Source organism: Caretta caretta, chromosome 1 (assembly GCF_965140235.1).
Source record: "Caretta caretta isolate rCarCar2 chromosome 1, rCarCar1.hap1, whole genome shotgun sequence".
Lineage (NCBI taxonomy): Eukaryota > Metazoa > Chordata > Testudines > Cheloniidae > Caretta > Caretta caretta.
Genome location: NC_134206.1, coordinates 187,975,511 through 187,993,847, shown reverse-complemented (window position 1 = coordinate 187,993,847; position 18,337 = coordinate 187,975,511). Strand labels below are relative to the sequence as shown.

At 46.5% G+C, this 18,337-nt stretch overlaps 1 protein-coding gene across 5 annotated transcripts in view; it reads left to right on the top strand.

The window, feature by feature from the left end:
- Positions 1 to 18,337, top strand: part of CD247 (CD247 molecule) — an 87,309-nt gene that overhangs the window by 54,374 nt on the left and 14,598 nt on the right. For 4 of the 5 annotated variants that reach the window (XM_048869685.2, XM_048869675.2, XM_075118032.1 and 1 more), the window contains exons 2-3: positions 12,313 to 12,419; positions 17,866 to 17,919. In XM_048869685.2, the coding sequence (XP_048725642.1) occupies positions 12,313 to 12,419; positions 17,866 to 17,919 (161 nt within the window). Of the gene's footprint in view, positions 1 to 11,730; positions 11,804 to 12,312; positions 12,420 to 17,865; positions 17,920 to 18,337 lie in introns of those variants that run through there. The other variant, XM_048869696.2, reaches the window with a different exon arrangement.

Sequence of the window (18,337 nt, the reverse complement as noted above, 5' to 3'; positions counted from 1 at the left end):
TTTTATTGTGTGTTTGTACAGCACCTAGCACAATGGAGTCCTAGTCCATGAATAGGACTCCTAGAGGCGTTAGTGTACTATAAATAATATTTGATGCTCAACTGCTGAAGAGTCAGTCTTATAACGTCTGAAGTGCTGAACGGCTGCAGTTCCTGTTGACTCAAATTGGTGTTTGTGAAAGTGGATCCCAACGTGTCTGAAGATGGGAACTCAAAATAGTGACTATTTTCGAAAATGTTGGACTTAATTTCTGTGCTTCGACTTCCTTATTTGTAAAATTGGCCTAATACTAGCCTTACAGTATAAAAGTGCTGCAGGCCTTAATTCCTTAATGTGTGTAAAGCAGCTTGAGTTCCTTGGATAGAAGTTGCTATGAAACTGCAGAGCGGTGGTGGTCTAGAAACAATGACTCCTTTATCCAAAAAGAAAAGGAGGACTTGTGGCACCTTAGAGACTAACATTTATTTGAGCATAAGCTTTCGTGAGCTACAGCTCACTTCATCGGATGCATTCTGATGAAGCGGGCTGTAGCTCACGAAAGCTTATGCTCAGATAAATTGGTTAGTCTCTAAGGTGCCACAAGTCCTCCTTTTCTTTTTGCGAATACAGACTAACATGGCTGCTCCTCTGAAACCTATCCTTTATCCAAGTTACAGAGTAGAGAGGCTGCAGTACCCAGACTGGGTCAGAGGGTAGTGCTAGGAGGCTATAGAATCCCTATCCCTCCATTTAATTGTCTATTTAGATGGTGCCTTTAAAATGGAATATAAAGCTCTTCCTGCTGCCAACAGAATTTTTCCAGAATTTCTTTTGTATAAATGTTCTTTTACTGTGCTCATCACTGCAGTATCTGAACATCTTAATTTAATTAATCCTGTGATTCAGCAAATCACTTATGCCTGTGTCCCAATGTGACTACTACTCACATACATACTTAAAGTTAAGCATGTGCTTTGCTGAGTTGAGGCCTGGATGAGCAACAGTTGGCTCCTGATTGCTGGATTGTGAGAGGGATGGTGTGGTCGCCCACTTTTCAGGACTGAAGCAGCTAGAATCCCTCAAACCAAAGGATTGAAGCCTGGCAACATCATGTCAGCTTTTTGTTGTTCTGAGGCAGGTAACCGAGTTTCTTGGCGCTTGGAGAGAAGCCCATAAAATCCACCATCCTGGATGAACGTGCCAGATCCCATGGCGCATTCTGCACAAGGGGTTTGCCTTGGTGTCCCGGCCAATTCCCTTCTGCCGTTAGGAGGATGTATGTAAGTTATGAAATGTCTAAATAGCACCTCTTATCTCAAAGCACAACCTTAGAATAATGGGCTCAATTCTGTTAGCGCTCACCAGTTCCTAGGAGACACTGGAGACCAGCATTCGTGAAAACTTTCAGTGTTGTGAGGCTGCTAGTCTCTGGCTCTACGTCGGGGGGGGAGGTGCGGGGGTGTGTGTGTGCTGCGTGTATGTGTACATCGGATAGATAGATGACTGGGAGATAAGCCTCTGGGATTGCAACATAGCACAGGAAACCTCGCACTCAAGAGACACAGCTGTCAGCTCTGAGAGGAGGGGTTGAAACTGCTCTCTGTAACCACACCGAGCACTCGGGCTGTGCTCAGAGCTGAGCTCTGCGTTGACTTCAGCATGGCCCCTCTCTCTCAGGCCCACAGGCTTCCTCTCCTTTAGTTCTATTTCACTCAGTTCTCACTAAGTAGTGTGGTGGTGTTTTGGGTTTTTTTCGTTTTCTTTTCTTTTTTTCTTTTTAAGAAAAAGGTGCAGTGGGTTACCCTCATGGGAACTGGGAATAGTCTATGACGTTCCTGCTCTGTGGGGTATAAACGGGGTCCTACCAAGTTCGTGGTCCATTCTGATCAATTTCACAGTCATAGGATTTTAAAAATAATAAATTTCATGATTTCAGCTATTTAAATCTGAAATTTCACAGTGTTGTAATTGTAGCAGTTCTGACCCAAAAAGAAGTTGAGCGGGGGGAGGGTTATCATAGAATATCAGGGTTGGAAGGAACCTCATGAGGTCATCTAGTCCAACCCCCTGCTCAAAGCAGGACCAATCCCCAATTTTTGTCCCGATCCCTAAATGGCCCCCTCAAGGATTGAACTCACAACCCTGGGTTTAGCAGGCCAACACTCAAACCACTGAGCTATCCCTCCCCCAAAGGAAGATACCACTGCCCTTACTCCTGCGCTGCTGCTGGTGATGGCGCTGCCTTCAGAGCTGGGCAGCTGCAGAGCGGTGGCTGCTGGCCAGGAGCCCAGTCTGAAGGCAGAGCCAGCACCAGCGCATAGTAAGGACGACATGGTATGATATTGCCACCTTACTTTGGCGCTGCTGCCGTCAGAGCTGGGCCGCCGGTCAGCAGCCACCACTCTCCGGTCGCCCAGCTCTGAAGGCAGCGGCGCAAGTAGTAAGGGCGGCCTGGTATGGTATTGCCACACTTACTTCAGCGCTGCTGCCAGCAGGGCGCTGCCTTCAGAGGTGGGTGCCAGGCCAACCGCTGCTGCTCTCCAGCCACCCAGCTCTGGAGGCAGCACAGACGTAAGGGTGGCAACACCGCAACCCCACTAAAATAACCTTGCAGCTCCCCTGCAACTCCCTTTTGGGTCAGAACTCCCAATTTGAGAAATGTTGGTCTCCCCTGTGAAATCTGTATAGTATAGGGTAAAAGCACACAAAAGACCAGATTTGCACAGGGGGAGACCAGATTTCACGGCTTGTGATGTGTTCTTCATGGTCGTGAATTTGGTAGGGCCGTAGGTATAAATGCGGAGGGGGATTAAGGCTGCCTCAGTTGTATTTGGACTCCAGAGTCAGAGGGGATTTGGAAGTGGTAGTAAGTCTGCAGCAGAGCAAAAGAGTGGCTGCTTCCAATCTGACCACTTGCTGTGGAGGGGTAGGCTACTTCACTTGGGAGGAGAGTCTATCTGTGTGAGGGGGCTGGAAGGAAATTTCTCAGGGAGTTAGGCTAGGCTGGGAGGAAGTCTGGCTAGCAATCTTAAACATTAGGTGTGTTCCACTGTGTAAAGTTCAAAGTTTGTGTTACAAAGTCCTGCAGGACTCTGTCCCTCCTGCTTATCCACCCTGTGTCATTCCATGTCTCCTCACATCCCTCTGCTCTGCCTACCGTGCCAGCCTCATCAACCCGAGTGACTGCTTCTTGTGCATTGTCCTTAGGCTGCCACTGAGCAATTACATAGATGATCAAAGCACCGTATAGATCTTAGCTAATCCTTGCAACGCCCCAGTGGGTAAATATAAATATTATTATTAAATATTATCCCTGTTATACTGGTAGAGCAGCTGAGACATAAAGTTGCAGTTACTTACCCAAAGCCACACAGTGAGTGGGGTAGAGGCAGAATTAGAGCTCGGAACCTCCCAAGACCCAGCCTTGCTGCCTTCGTAGGTGTGGAACATCTGCCCGTCCTGAGCTCATCCACAAAGCCCTGACCATCTTTGCATTTAAGTTCCTCCTAGAGACTTAATTGTGTGTGATGCCTAAGGTGAACTTGCTGACTATCTGTGACAAGTTTCAGGAGTAATCTGGAAATTGCTTACTTGTTTAAAATATTAAGATAACAGTACCTTCTCTCCCTCCCCTCTCATTGTCTATCTTTAATTTAAGTTCCTTAGGGCAGGGATTGTGTTGTGGTGTTCTCTGTTCAGAAAACACCTTGTGTTACCTCACCCCATTTGGACCATCACTAGTGCTTGAAGGTAGGACCTCCTGCTTGAAAAACATTAGTTGTCTATTGTTAGACTCATCTTGCTGGGAGCAGCAGCAGACTCCTAAACCTCTATGGATTGGCCGAGGGAACATGTAATGCTCACTGGACAGTGACGTACCCAGCACCAATGGGCACTACTGCAAATAATCATTAATATTGAAGGAGCTCTGTGTGATTTTTTTTTTAGGGTAAGAATCATATAGGGGGATTATTAAATTAAAAGTCTTTATTCTGTTAAAAAGAATTTTCACAGATTTTAAAACGTGTGTGTGTGTGTGTGTGTGTGTGTGTGTGTGTGTGAGAGAGAGAGAGAGAGAGAGAAAATACTGTCCAAAATGTGTGTCATTGTGTTTGTATCTTAGTATGTTAATGTATGACAGTGAATGGACACAGACACTTTCATTGTCGTCTTGTCCACAGTGAGCCACTGATGAGTGATTACGCCTTAAAGCAAAAATATCCCCATCCTTTTAAGCCATTTAAAATAAATATAGGTAAGCATAAGCCTGCAGCGTCTGTGGTTAAATGAGTTACTGGTGTGTGAATTATCAAAGCCAAAAAAGCCCATTTATCAAAAGATAACGATAGCGCAGAGCCTGAGTTACAAAATGAGAAGCCATTTAAGAGGCCTGTGCAGGGTTTAATTCCTTTTTTAACTTCAAAATATCTAAATATATATTTCCGTGTTCACAATATACCACAGATGCTGTAGAAGTATGTTACTATACACAATAGATGCTTCTCCCATAAGGTTGTTCTGGTCTACTTGTGTGACCTCTGGGGAGACCTCTTGTCTGGTGGTCTGAGCAGCTCTGTGGCAGGTTCATTTCCTGGCCCCCCTCTTTTTCCCTTGGCTACGCTGGGTTTTGCGGTCTGCTGTGGGGGAGGGTGGGGCTTGAGGGGGAGTGGAGGAGGGGTGAGTAGGAGCAGGCTCTCCATGAGCAACTTTCCTATTGTCTTGTCAGGGTAAGTTACGGTCACTCCTTGCCTGTCATTCACATTGTCCCAGCTCATCTCCTGCTTGTCAGTCTTGAGGCCCAATTCTGTAAACCCTCACTCACAAATATTATCATTTTTATTTTGGTAGCACCTTAAAGGCGTTGGTTGGGGCTCATTGTGCTAGGCACCATACAACCATAGAACAGAAGATGGCTTCTGCCCTGAAGCACTTTCAATCTAAAATAGTCCCGTTGAAGTGACTTGTAGGACTAATAGCAGAACTTTCCTTATTCTTTATTTCCTTATTACAAATATAAGGAGTACAGTAGAATCTCAGACTTATGGAGGTTGTTCATAACTCTGAAATGTTCGTAACGCTGAACAAAACGTTATGGTTGTTCTTTCAAAAGTTTACAATTGAACATTGAGCTTAATACAGCTTTGAAATTTTACTGTGCAGAAGAGAAATGCTGCTTTCCCTTTTTTGGGGGGGCGGGGTCTCTGCTGCTGTCTGATTGCATACATCTGATTCCAAATGAGGGGTCTGGTTGACTGGTCAGTTCATAACTCTGAGGTTCTACTGTACAATATAAAAAATGGCTTATCTTTGGCCAAGGATTCAGCGTATACTTGATCTTAAGTCTCCATTTATAAACCTGTTTTATTTATTTTGATATACCCTACTCTTTAACAATGAAGCAAGAAGGTATCAGGTTCTTTGTCATTCTTGAGTTGGCAAGGATCAAAAGGGTTTAATCCGCTTGAAAGAGAAGCAGAGAGGATTTAAGCACTGAGGAGGCTGGTCTGGCCCCTGTATCTTTTAAACGGGTGGCAGGTTTGAGGCGTGCAATTATGTGAATGGGGATTTCCTGGATCTGGCATGCTGGCAAACGGTGTCTCCCAAAGTCAAGGGCCCTGTGCTGCTATACACCAGGTGTGTGCCTTGAGCTAAGGCTGCACAACAAAGTGTGGCCTACTGAATGATTAGAACAAGAAAATGGGCATTGGGACTCTCAGGCCTTGTCTACACTACGAAATTACTCCGATTTTACAAAAGTCAATTTTTGGGAACAGATTGTATAAAGCCGAGTGCATGCGTCCACGCTAAGCACATTAATTCAGCGGTGTGTGTCCACAGTACCGTGGCAAGCGTCGACATTCCGAGTGGTGCACTGTGGGTAGCTATCCCACAGTTCCCGCAGTCCCCGCTGCCCACTGGAATTCTGGGCTGAACTCCCAATGCCTGATGGGGCCAAAAATTTGTTGTGGGTGGTTATGCATAAATGTCGTCAGTCAACCCTCCCTCCGTGAAAGCAACGGCAGACGCCAAAGCAGGGCAAGCATGGAGCCTGTTCAGCTCACCACAGCAGTTATGACCATTGTAAACACATCACGCATTATCGTGCAATTTATGTAGAACCAGAACCTGAAAAACCAGGTGAGGAGGCGACTGCAACATGGTGACGAGAGTGATGAGGACATGGACACAGATTTCTCTAAAACTGCGGTCCCTGGCAATTTGGAGATCATGGTGTTACTGGGACAGGCTCATGCCGTGGAATGCTGATTCTGGGCCTGGGAAACAAGCACAGACTGGTGGGACCGCATACTGTTGCAGGTTTGGGATGATTCCCAGTGGCTTCGAAACTTTTGCATGCGTAAGGGCACTTTCATGGAACTTGTGACTTGCTTTCCCCTGCCCTGAAGCGCAAGAATACCAAGATGAGAGCAGCCCTCAAAGTTGAGAAGTGAGTGACAATTGCCCTGTGGAAGCTTGCAATGCCAGACAGCTGCCGGTCAGTCGGTAATCAATTTGGAGTGGGCAAATCTACTGTGGGGGTTGCTGTGATGCAAGTAGCCAACGCAATCATTGAGCTGCTGCTATCAAAGGTAGTGACTCTGGGAAATGTGCAGGTCATACTAGATGGCTTTGCTGCAATGGGATTCCCTTACTGTGGTGGGGCTATAGACAGAACGCATATCCCTGTTTTGGGACCAGACCACCAGGGCAGCCAGTACATAAACCGCAAAAGGTACTATTCAATGGTGCTGCAAGCGTTGGTGGATCACAAGGGACATTTCACCAACATCAATGTGGGATGGCCAGGAAAGGTTCATGATGCTCACGTCTTCAGGAACTCTGGTCTGTTTCAATGGCTGCAGGAAAGGATTTACTTCCCAGACCAGAAAATAACTGTTAAGGATGTTGAAATGCCTATATGACAGGTTTCAGAGGAACAGCCGTGTTAGTCTGTATTCGCAAAAAGAAAAGGAGTACTTGTGGCACCTTAGAGACTAACCAATTTATTTGAGCATGAGCTTTCGTGAGCTACAGCTCACTTCATCAGATGCATACCTATAGTTATCCTTGGGGACCCAGCCTACCCCTTACTGCCCTAGCTCATGAAGCCGTACACAGGCATCCTGGACAGTAGTACGGAGCAGTTCAACTATAGGCTGAGCAAGTGGAGAATGGTGGTAGAGTGTGCATTTGACCTTTTAAAGGGTCGCTGGCGCAGTTTACTGACTCGCTCAGACCTCAGCAAAACCAATATTCCCATTGTTATTGCTGCTTGCTGTGTGCTCCACAATCTCTGTGAGAGTAAGGGGGAGACGTTTATGGCGGGGTGGGAGGCTGAGGCAAATCGTCTGGCCGCTGAATACGCGTAGCCAGACACCAGGGCGATTAGAAGAGCACAGCAGGAAGCGCTGCGCATCAGAGAAGTTTTGAAAACCAGTTTCATGATTGGCCAGGGTATCGTGTGAACACTTCTGTTTGTTTCTCCTAGATGAACACCCCCGCCGCCCACCTTGGTTGACTCTAATCCTCTGTAAGCCACCCGCCTTCCCCCCTTCGATCACAACTTGCTTGCAAAGGAAATAAAGTTACTGTAGTTTAAAAACCATATATTCTTTATTTATTGATTATAACAAATAGGGAGATAACTCACAAGGTAGCCTGGGTGGGGTGTGGGAGCAGGGTAGGAAGGAAGGAAAAGGCCACTTCAAAACTTGTTGAATGACAGCCTTCTGTTGCTTGGGCTGTCCACTGGGGTAGAGTGGTTGGTGCCCAGAGCCTCCCCCCACCACGTTCTTGGGCGTCTGGGTGAGGAGGCTTTGGAAATTGGGGAGGAGGGAGGGCAGTTAAACAGGGGCTGCAGCAGCAGTCTGTGATCCTGCTGCCATTCCTGAACCTCCACCAGATGCCGGAGCATGTCCGTTTGATCCCGCAGTAGCCCCTGTGTTGCATCCTGCCTCCTCTGAACTTCCTGCCGCCACCTCTCATCTCGATCGTCCCTCCTGTCCTCACATTCATTGGCTGCTTTCCTGTACTGTGTCCCTCCACACATTCTGCTGAGCTCTGTCAGTGCCGGACAACTGCATGACCTCAGAGAACATTTCAGCGCACGTGCTTTTTTTTTCGCCACCTTATCTGAGATAGCCTTTGGGATGGAGGAGGGAGGCTTGAAACATTTGCAGCTGCGGGAGGAAAAAAAGGGAGTGAAGTATTTAAAAAGATACAGTTTACAGAACAATGGCTATACTCTTTCATGGTGAACAACACTATTCACATTACATAGCATATGTGATTTCGGTACAAGGTCGCATTTTGCATCTTATATTGAGTGCCTGCGGCTTTGGTGTTAGAGAACACACAAGCAGGGCCAGGCAACAGAATGCGGCTTGCAGGTGGCCATGGTAAGCCATAGTCTTTCAGCTTCTGCAACCTTCATAACAGCAGCGCCCTCCTTTCCCATACCAAGCAAAGCCTGTTGAGTTGGCCATTTAGTGCTGTGGTTTTCATGTTAATGTGCAGCAGCAGAAACCAAACTAACCCCCCGCCCCATCCAATTCTCTGGGATGATTGCTTTACCCCTCCCCCCACTGCGTGGCTGGTATCAGGGAAGATCACTGCTAGCCAAACATGAACAGCTCAGTGCCAATGCCCCCTCCCCCCACCACTTGGCTAACTGTGGGAAGGATTTCTTTTCAGCTACAGGCAAAGAGCCCAGTAGGAGCGGCCACCTCTGAATGTCCCCTTAATTAAATTCCCATATATCAACCAGGTTACCATGAACAATATCACTCTCCTGAGGATAACACAGAGAGATAAAGAACGGATGTTGCTTGAATGCCAGCAAACACCAGGACCACACATTGCCAGGCTTTGTCATGCAATGATACCAGATTACTTGCTACTAGCATGGCATGGTAAAGTGTCCCACCATGGAGGACGGAATAAGGCTGCTCTCCCCAGAAACCTTTTACAAATGCTTTTTGATTACCTCCAGGAGAGCTTCATGGAGTTGTCCCTGGAGGATTTCCACTCCATCTCCAGACATGTTAACAGACTTCTTCAGTAGCTGTACTGGCCACAAATGCATCCCAAGTCCTCGGGGCAAATTAATTATTAAAAAATGTTTGCTTTTAAAACATGTATTATATTTAAAAAGGTACACTCACCAGAGGTCCCTTCTCTGGCTTGGTTGGGTTGGGAGAGCATTTCAGTCAGGGTGATAAAAAGATCCTGGCCGTTGGGGAGAACGGTGTGCTGTCTGCTCTCCTCAAGCTCGTCGTCGTCCTCCTCATTTTCCCCGTCCGCAAAATCCTCAGGCATGGCGGAGAGTACCCCATCATCGGAGTCCATGGACAGGGGTGAGGTAGTGGTGGCGGCTCCCCCTAGAATTGCATGCAGCTCAGCGTAGAAGTGGCATGTCTGGGGCTCTGTCCTGGGGTGTCTGTTTGATTCTTTTGGTTTTCTGGTACGCTTGTCTGAGCTCCTTAAGTTTCACGCGGCACTGTGTTGCGTCCCTGCTGGAGCCTCTATCCATCATGGCCTTGGAGATTTTTTTAAATGTTTTGGCATTTCGTCTTTTGGAACGTAGTTCTGATAGCACGGATTCGTCTCCCCATACAGCGATCAGATCCAGTACCTCGCATTCGGTCCATGCTGGAGCTTTTTCGATTCTGGGACTGCATGCTCACCTGTGCTGGTGAGCTCACCTGGCCAAGCAGGAAATGAGATTCAAAAGTTCCCAGGGCTTTTCCTGTACACCTGGCCAGTGCATCAGAGTTCAGAGTGCTGTCCAGAGCGGTCACAATGGTGCACTGTGGGATAGCTCCTGGAGGCCAATACCGTCGAATTGCGTCCACACTAACCCTAATTCGAAACAGCAATGTCGATTTCAGTGCTAATCCCCTCGTCAGGGAGGAGTTCAGAAATCGATTTTAAGAGCCCTTTATGTCGACAAAAATGGCTTCGTTGTGTGGATGGGTGCAGGGTTAATTCAATTTAACACTGCCAAATTCGACATAAACTCATAGTGTAGACCAGATTCTGTTCCCAGCAGTGCCATAGATTTACTGTGGGACCTTGAGCAAGTGACTTAACCTCTCCTTGCCTCTGTTTACTCTTTTGGAAGTGGGGTATAATCCTATATCAGATGAGTGTGGTGGTGAAGATTAATTGATATTTGTAAAGTATGTTGAGTATCCTTTAAAAGGCATTTATAGAAGGGTGAGGATCATATACCACTTTCTTTCCCTAGGTGTGACGGTGCAAGCAGTGGAAGAGTAGCCACCCTGAATACACACCTCTCTAAGATGCTACACAATTATTCAGGGTGGCTAGCCCCTCCTGCTGCAAACACTGCCACGGCTATGTTGGTATGCTAGCTCCGTCAAAGCTAACGTGGGTGTGTTTTCTTAAGCTGGATATTACTCCCCTAGCTCAAAGTGTAGACATACCCTGTAAGTGTGTGGTTTCTAATCACATGAACTGTTTTGAATTGAATGTCAATTCCTAATTTAGAAAAATCATTTTATGGTATTGACAATTTCGTCTGCCTCAGTGTAATAATCCCTTCAGTTTAAACACAACTAGCAGCAAACATTTGTGTCCTGGAATAAATACTGGTATAGTGTCCACATTAGAATTTACAATTGTATTATCAAGAGTTAAAACATGACTAAAAGTTTGAGTGTACCCAGTCTCTCTCTATGAATACAGTTCTTTAAATCCAGCACCATTAACTTACTGGACACTTTGATCCTGCAGAAGGCAGATTTCCTCACATCGATGTGGCTGTTATAGAAAAAACATTATCTGCAAAAAGCTTTTTAGAGTGAGTGGCCTTGTGGGAACACCAATCAGAATAGAGATCCAGCATATAGAACGTTCTATTCTGTAAAGGTTCCTATACCACCCTCATCCACCGTAATATCAGCGTGTGTTCCAGTAATGCATTAAGCAACGTGACTAACATCTGTCATGTGTGGTGCATAGGAATTGCCAGGCTGCGTCAGATCCAAGGTTCATCTAGTTCAGTATCCTGTCTGACAGTGGCCAGTAGCAGATTGTAAAGAAAAAGGTGTAAGAACCCTGCAGTAGCAGATGTGAGTCTCATCCTGATCTCTAATAGTTAGAGGTTGGCTTAGACCCTGGAGCATGAGGTTTTATACCCCTTCCACAATTTTTATAATGAATTATGGTAATTCTGGATATGTTTGATATCTGTATTAATGCCAAGTTTGAATCTTGCTAAAGTCTTGGTCTCAACAACTTCCTGTGGTAATGAGTTCTATAGTTTAATCACATGTTTTGTGAAAAAGTATTTCCTTGTATCAGTTTTGAATTTGCCACCTTTTTAATTTAATTGTGTTATGAGACTGGGAACTGCTGTTCTCCCTGTCTACCTTCTCTACACCATTTATTATTTTATGTACTTGTCCCTTCTTATTCATCTCCTTCCTAAGGCGAACAATCCCAGACTTTTCATTCTCTCTTCATATGAGTTTTCTGTACTCTTGATACTTTTTTCACCCTTCTCTGAATTCCCTCTAATTTTGCAATTCAAATAACCTGTTACCTTCCTCCGTTTCCCGGAAAGGTGATCTTTCTCTGCTTTTTAGATTACACTGTAATCTTTCCTCTACAGATGGTTCTGGACCTGAACCCTCGATCTAAGACTGCTCCAACTTCTGGACCTGAACTTTTGGCTCCACAGCTGAATTTCTCCGCTCTGGCTCCTCTTTTTAGTTTTCTGAAAAGGTGTAGTCATGACTGTAATAGGTGCCACTGGAGTCAGGGCATTCTGCTGCCTGCCATAAGATGGGATCGGGAGGTAACCCCTTAACCATATCATCTGATTGGGCCCAGGACATAAACACCAACACTTAACAGCATTTCTGTGTCACAACTTCTTGTTGCCATGACTCTCTGCAGGGGATAATATTGGATCCTAATGACCGACTTGATGGGTAGTAGTTGTCTATGTCAGGCATTCTTCAAATAACTGCATTGTAGCTGATCTTTGACCACAGATATGCAGATGTCCTAGTCGCCAGCTAAAACTGTGCACACATGCCACAGGGAATAGAACCTGGACTTTCTGCTTCATAACAGTCATCTTTAGCCTCTTGTGCTAAAAGAGAGTCTTCCTTTACTGCCAGTTGCCTTAGGGCTTGTATGTCCTTTTGTAGGACTCCAGCCGCTATGGGGGTACATAATCACACACACTGAAGTGGCTGTTGCTCTGTTGAGTAGAGGGCAGCAAAGCCATATACACGCCAGCCTGTATATTATAACCCAGATGACCTTGTTTTTATTAATGTACTTGGTATTTCTGTACAGATGCTGCACCGGTTCCGGGACTGACAGACCCGAGACTGTGCTACATACTGGATGGGATCCTCTTCATCTATGCAGTCATCATTACGGCCCTCTTTTTGAAAGCTAAGGTTAGTCTAATTGCCACAGTGTCTCCTCAAAACACTGAACCATTAGGTGTTTGTCACGTAATCCAGTCTGTCTATGGACTGGGAAGTGGTTGGGGGAAGATCAGCTTTTCTTGGATAGTTGCCTGGCTTGAAAGTTGGTGTATAAGCCTATGATCGTTTAGCTCCCATTGCAAATGAGAAGTGCTGGGTTTGCAGTTTGATCGTTGTGATGCCTGAGAGCCTGTTGCTAAGCACTGGGATCTGGCGGGAGTGAAAGCAGTTCAGTATTTGAGCGTTGAAGATATAGGGAAAGCATGGTAGGATTATTGCAACTTCCTTTGTGGTAAGGCCTTTCCTTTTCTGAAGTGGGCTGTGAGCAGTCTTAACTGATTTTGTTTTTCCAGAGCAGGGCCCAGAAGAATTTTCCCAAGCATAAAATGCAAAATCTAGCAAAACATTGCAGCTGGTGATCTGTACTGGTGGGTTAATTAAAAAGAAACAGGCAGTGCTCCTTCAAGAGTCGCACCCACTCACCATCAGAATATGGAAAGTACAAGGAGGGGCCTGGGAGCTTTCAGAAAGTAGCCAACCTAGTCACTGTGGGTGATGATGGCAAGGTTCCCCAGAGTCCACATCCTGTGAGGATTCAGCATCTGCAGCCACACGATCTTGAATCCAAAATGCATTTCTTCTCTCTCCACCTTAGAACTTGTGGGTGATTTTTGGCTCACGCCCCACCTTTGGCCTGGTCTTTGGACGAGGTATAGACATAAAGAACAATGCCAACCAGCCCCAGCCTGATATTGCCTCATTCAAGCCGTGGTCAGAGCTCTTCCTGCCTTTAGGCAACATGACAGTCACGTGATAATAGTTCAGCCCTGAAGGCTCAGGGACCCCAACACACCCTGACAACAGAGTAAGGAATTGTGGGTCTGGTAGCCATTGTGCGCACGTTTATTGTTGTGCCATGGGGCCCAGTCACGGTAATGAAAAGACAGTCCCTGCCTCAGAAAGATCACTATCTCAACTTACGACAAGACAAAATGGGTGTATAAAACAGACAAACAGGAGTGGGGATGGGGGACAAAATAACCGTAAAATGTGGATGCTTGTGCAAAATAAACAGTAGCCTTTCCTTGCTGAGGCATTCTCTGCTAGTGGTGTTTACAGGCGTCATAACAGAGGAAGAATTTGAGGAAGGATAAAGCAGTGGGCCTACCGATTTTGTTGGGGATTATTTTTTCCTTCTGCACAAGGCTTGGTGTGGGAGAAGTGGGCAGTAAAGATGGGCATTTTTGCCAGAGAGGAGATGGTGTCAGAGGGATGGATGGAAACTTGAACACCAGTAGCTGAGGAACTCTAACTGAAGTAGCCTCCATGCAGTTCAACTGTACCCAAACTTCAAAAGTGATTAGTGATGTTGGCTGTCTCAGGTGAAAACTCTGAGACATAACCTTTCCCTGAAGGGGAGGAAACCTCACATGATAGATGCCAGTCTCCTTGGCCCAGAGCTGTAAAGATATTTAGCCTCCTAACTTTCATTGGCTTCAACGGAATAAAGCCGGAGTACCTTGGCAGCTCTGGGTCCTTCTTAACTCTGTACGCTGCTCTGATACTACAGTGGTGGGGACAGTACCAGAGGCTGCACAGAATAGGTAGGAGATGCTGGGTCAGCACTGTGAGTTGGTTTATGCCTCTTTGAAATGAAGAGACCATGATAAATGGTGAGAGAGGAATACCTCAGGAACAGGGTCTGAGCACTTAGGATAAATCCCAAGCTAAACTGTGTTTAAAACCACCACTCTGGATGTCGAGTTGGGGACTGGTAATGGATACATGGAGTCTTAGGAGGCTTGGCTCCGGCTGGGAGCTGTGACAGGGGTAAGTGGGCAGTGATGGACTGTTCAGTGACTCATGAAGGGAGTTGGTGGCTTCAGTCCAATTCCCCCCAGAGGCCAATGTGAGGGGGCCGGGGAAAAGCACAACCCCTGCTTTTTGCTAAAAACAGAGGAGAGCGTCCCTCCTCTCCCTGGCTTAGGCAAGCAGCCCTTCCCCAGCATCTCCGCTCTGACTGGCGAAGTGAGAAATCTCCCTCTGGTTTCAGTCTACTCTAATCAATGGGTTCAGCCCAAAACCCCACTCAAAACAGGCACCTTCCTTGTCAGCCTGCAGTGGAGAAGCCAAGGATTGAATAGGCCTGGAACTGGATCTCTCTTCTCGCGGGTACTCCCAGGCAGGGCGGAGGTATGCTAGTTGGGGCTGGCAGAGGGGTGGTTTGCCCTGCAGCTGCTGGCACTCATCTGTTCCACAGATAAACAGTGTCCCAAGGCAGCATATGCACCACGAAAATCAGAAGGAAGAAAGTTTTAGAAGAAATGAATGGAACTCGGCAGTGGCAGGAAGGAGTTGTGAGGTTTTTTTTTTTTGGCTGCCGTTATAAATCCAGATGAAAGTGCTGCTCTAGGACTGCTAGTCTGTGTGAGCCTGCCAGAGCGAAAAGACAGACGTACAGATGCCCCTCCAAGTACACGTTGTACTTGACTGCAGGAGTCATGGACCTGTCCTGCTGTTGGGGAAAGAGAGCGGGCATTAGGCGTGGTTCAGTAAAATTGCCAGGGAGCTTGTGAACCTGGAGCAGCAAGATGCTGAAGCAGGGTTGAACTAGCCCAGCTGTTGCTTGTTCCCAGCCCAGAACTTCTCTAAAGTGAGAAATCAAAGTGAGAGAAATTCATTCCCCTTCTAAGGTTAACAGATTTGCAGGGTGATTTGAATATTGGCAGCAGGTGCATGTAATCTACTTGGAGATGTCCTAGGTAGTGGATTTTACCCATAGGAGATGGAATAGCCTACCTTCTGTAATGTGTCTAGCTGTTAACTGAATGTGTATACAGTAATAATTCAGTGATAGCAAATAACTAAGTTGTTGCTTCAGAGGAAGAGGCAGGATGACAAACCCATCGCTGGTACCACTCCATTTATTTAAGATGGAGCTATAATATTGGAGTCTGCAGCCTTCCCAGTGTCATGATGGGGAGAGCAAAGAGGAGCTGTTTTGATTCCCCTCAGCAAGAAGAGTCTGTACACGCAAGTCCTGTCTACCTGGTGTTCTTCTCTCTAGAAAGTGGTGTCTGTATACAAAGTTCTGTACGTACGTGCAGTGCAAAGCCCTTGCCTAAATTCATAGGTTAGGGCCAGAAGAGACAGTCAGATCCTCTAGTCTGATCTGTATATCATAGGCCACTAAATTTCTCCCAATTACCCCTGTATATAGTCTCAAAACCATTCTGTGTAGACAAACCCTCCATCAATCTTTTGCTACGTAGGCATGTCTGAGGTAGAAAGCTTTTTGTGTGATGCCTTCTTGTGTAGAAAGTTGGCTACAAAGAAGTTTTGCTGAATTCCCCAGGAGACCCAGAGCAGCTTCAGTGCAATTAAAAATGTAACCATTTCCCCAGCAGATCTCATAAATTACTAGAATAGAAGCTATTTTGTCTTGTGGCATTTAGAGGCTCTGCATGTCTGTAGAGCTTGTCAGTTCTTTGCTTTAGCTATTAGGCTGTAGAACTGGTACCTCTCCTGGCTGCTGCATAGGCAGAGGAGGCCTTCAAAGAACTGCTAGCTGTCTCATTGCCCTGTGATGGAATTGTATATAAATGAATTGATAATGGCCCCTGACAAGCCATCAGCCTGCTTTGGCAGGGTCTGTGCGACTACAACTGCTCCAGCCCCCTTTTAAGCCTGCTACAAGGGCCAGCAAGCACCTTCAGACTGCAGAGGTTATGAGATCCATACTGATTGCTAGAGCCCACTCCACACCCATGCAAGGCTGGGGTCTCAGAGATCTTAAATGCAAGTTCTGAATGTGCTGTCTGGGGTAAGTGCTTTAGCTGTAAGTGTGGCGCTAACGGGTATACAGCAATGCCTGTGTCCCTTCAAAGTAGTGGAGTTGGGGGGAGGTACCCCAACATGGCAGGCACAGCTGCTCCATAGAGGTGTGCTTGGAGCCAATGTATTGGCACTGAGTCAATGTCCTACTGTGCCTGATTCAAAATGGCATGGGCAAAGCACCTGCCTTAGCTGGTAGGGATCAAACTGCACTAGCAGACGTTGTAGGTTTGGGACCTAGTTACCCGAGATTGTCTGTCTTCCCATGAATGTGTACTGTGCTAGTCAGGATCAGCAGAGGCTGAAATGGCGTGACCACTATAAAAGTGAGGAGCTGCGAGCAGGGTGCTCTCTGAGGGTCCTCTATTTTGAACCCCACTCCACAATCTGTTGGAGCCCAGACTTTTTAATCTTCCAAGCACGCAGCAAAGCTTGTCTCTTCTCTCTCTTAGTAAGTCTGCTGAGGAGGGTGTCATTTGACGTGGATATATTTATGGGTGCACGTTTGTCTGCTTATATTGTGATGAATGTATGAGACAGAGGCCCAGAGCACCAGATGGGCCCCTAGAGATGCATCTTTTTAAAATGAATGAATATAGGCAATGCAAACTAACCTTGTAAACTCCATTGTAGTAAGAAGGAGGTTTAGCAGCTCTGTAGCCTACAGGGCATGCCAAATATTCAAAGGAGGCTATGCCATTCGTGTGTGTGTGTGTGTGGGGGGGAACCCTAAATGTCCGACTAAGTTTACATTTCTGGAGTCTGTCTGCTAGTTTTCAGTGCATAAAACAAATTGGAAATGTTTAGGCCAAGCTCCTTTTGAGCTATGAGAGGTTAAAACACTTGTAAAAATTTGGTGGTTTTTCACTTTTTGAAAAATCTCAGAACTCAAATTGCTGCTCTTTCACACCCCCGTTCCCCTCCCCCCCCCCGAAAAAAACCCCAACAACAACAAACAACTAAGCCTGGGCAGGCCAAGGAGAAGTGTGTGTGGTTGGTTGCAAGAGTTGTGCAGATGGGAGCAAAAATATTCAGACTTAAGAGGAAAATTTTCAAACACCCCTCCCCCAATCTATATAGCACCTTCTGTCGCTGCGCAGCCTGGAGACTTAAAAGGTGTCCTTAGTCTTTTAGAGCTTGATCCTGCAGGGCGGGACCCATGAAAGACCTGGCATTAATGCTAGCAGCCCTTGCCCTCATAAGAGACTTTCCAATAACTGGCTTGGAGCTTGACGGTGACCCTGCTGTAGCATGCTGGTGTGCACGGGCACAGTGGAGGGGAACATTCAGTAGGAAATCCTGTCTGTGTTTCAGCTTCCAAAGGGCTGTTATAAAGCACCATTAAAAGGATGACCAAGCCTGAGAGTGGACTGAAATACAAAGGAAAGCTCCCTCGGAGAGCAGGGCAGGAATTTGTATAGTTTTTTGGCCCTTTTGGGCACCCCAGATGGCAAACTCTTGATGGCACTGGCAGGGCTGTTAGTCTGTAGGTTCCCCACCTAAGGTAAGAATAACTCCCCCGGGGGCTGTGTCTACTATGCTGCCATTGCCAGGTGCTCACTTTGCTGTCTCTCTCTTTCAGTTCAGCAACGCTCCTGAATCCCAAGCTCTGCCGGATCAGAATGACGTGTATAATGTAAGTGACTGCTGCTCTTATGTCAACATGTTTTTAATTTGCTCATCCAGACATGCTCTCTTCTCCTGCTGTCCTTTGAATGAGGTGACTTTCTTCTGGCCAGAAGGCTCTCAGGATGGGCTAGATGAGGCAGACTAATGAGGAACAATCACAAGTGGGCAGTGCAGTAGCTACAAGAGGAAGTGACTTCCCACTGGGGCGAGCTCCTAATGGCTCACCGTGGGGGAAACTTCCTTCTCACTCACCTGTTACCAACAGAACACTAGGACTCTGGTTTAAGGCTTGACGCTATTAATGTGCAGGAGGTGCACTTGGCATGTCCATTCACCGGAAGGGCGGGAACAATTAATTCCAGTATTGAGCCAGCGCTCTCCAGTTGGCAGATGCAGCCAGTCCAATACATGCACAGGAGCTGGTG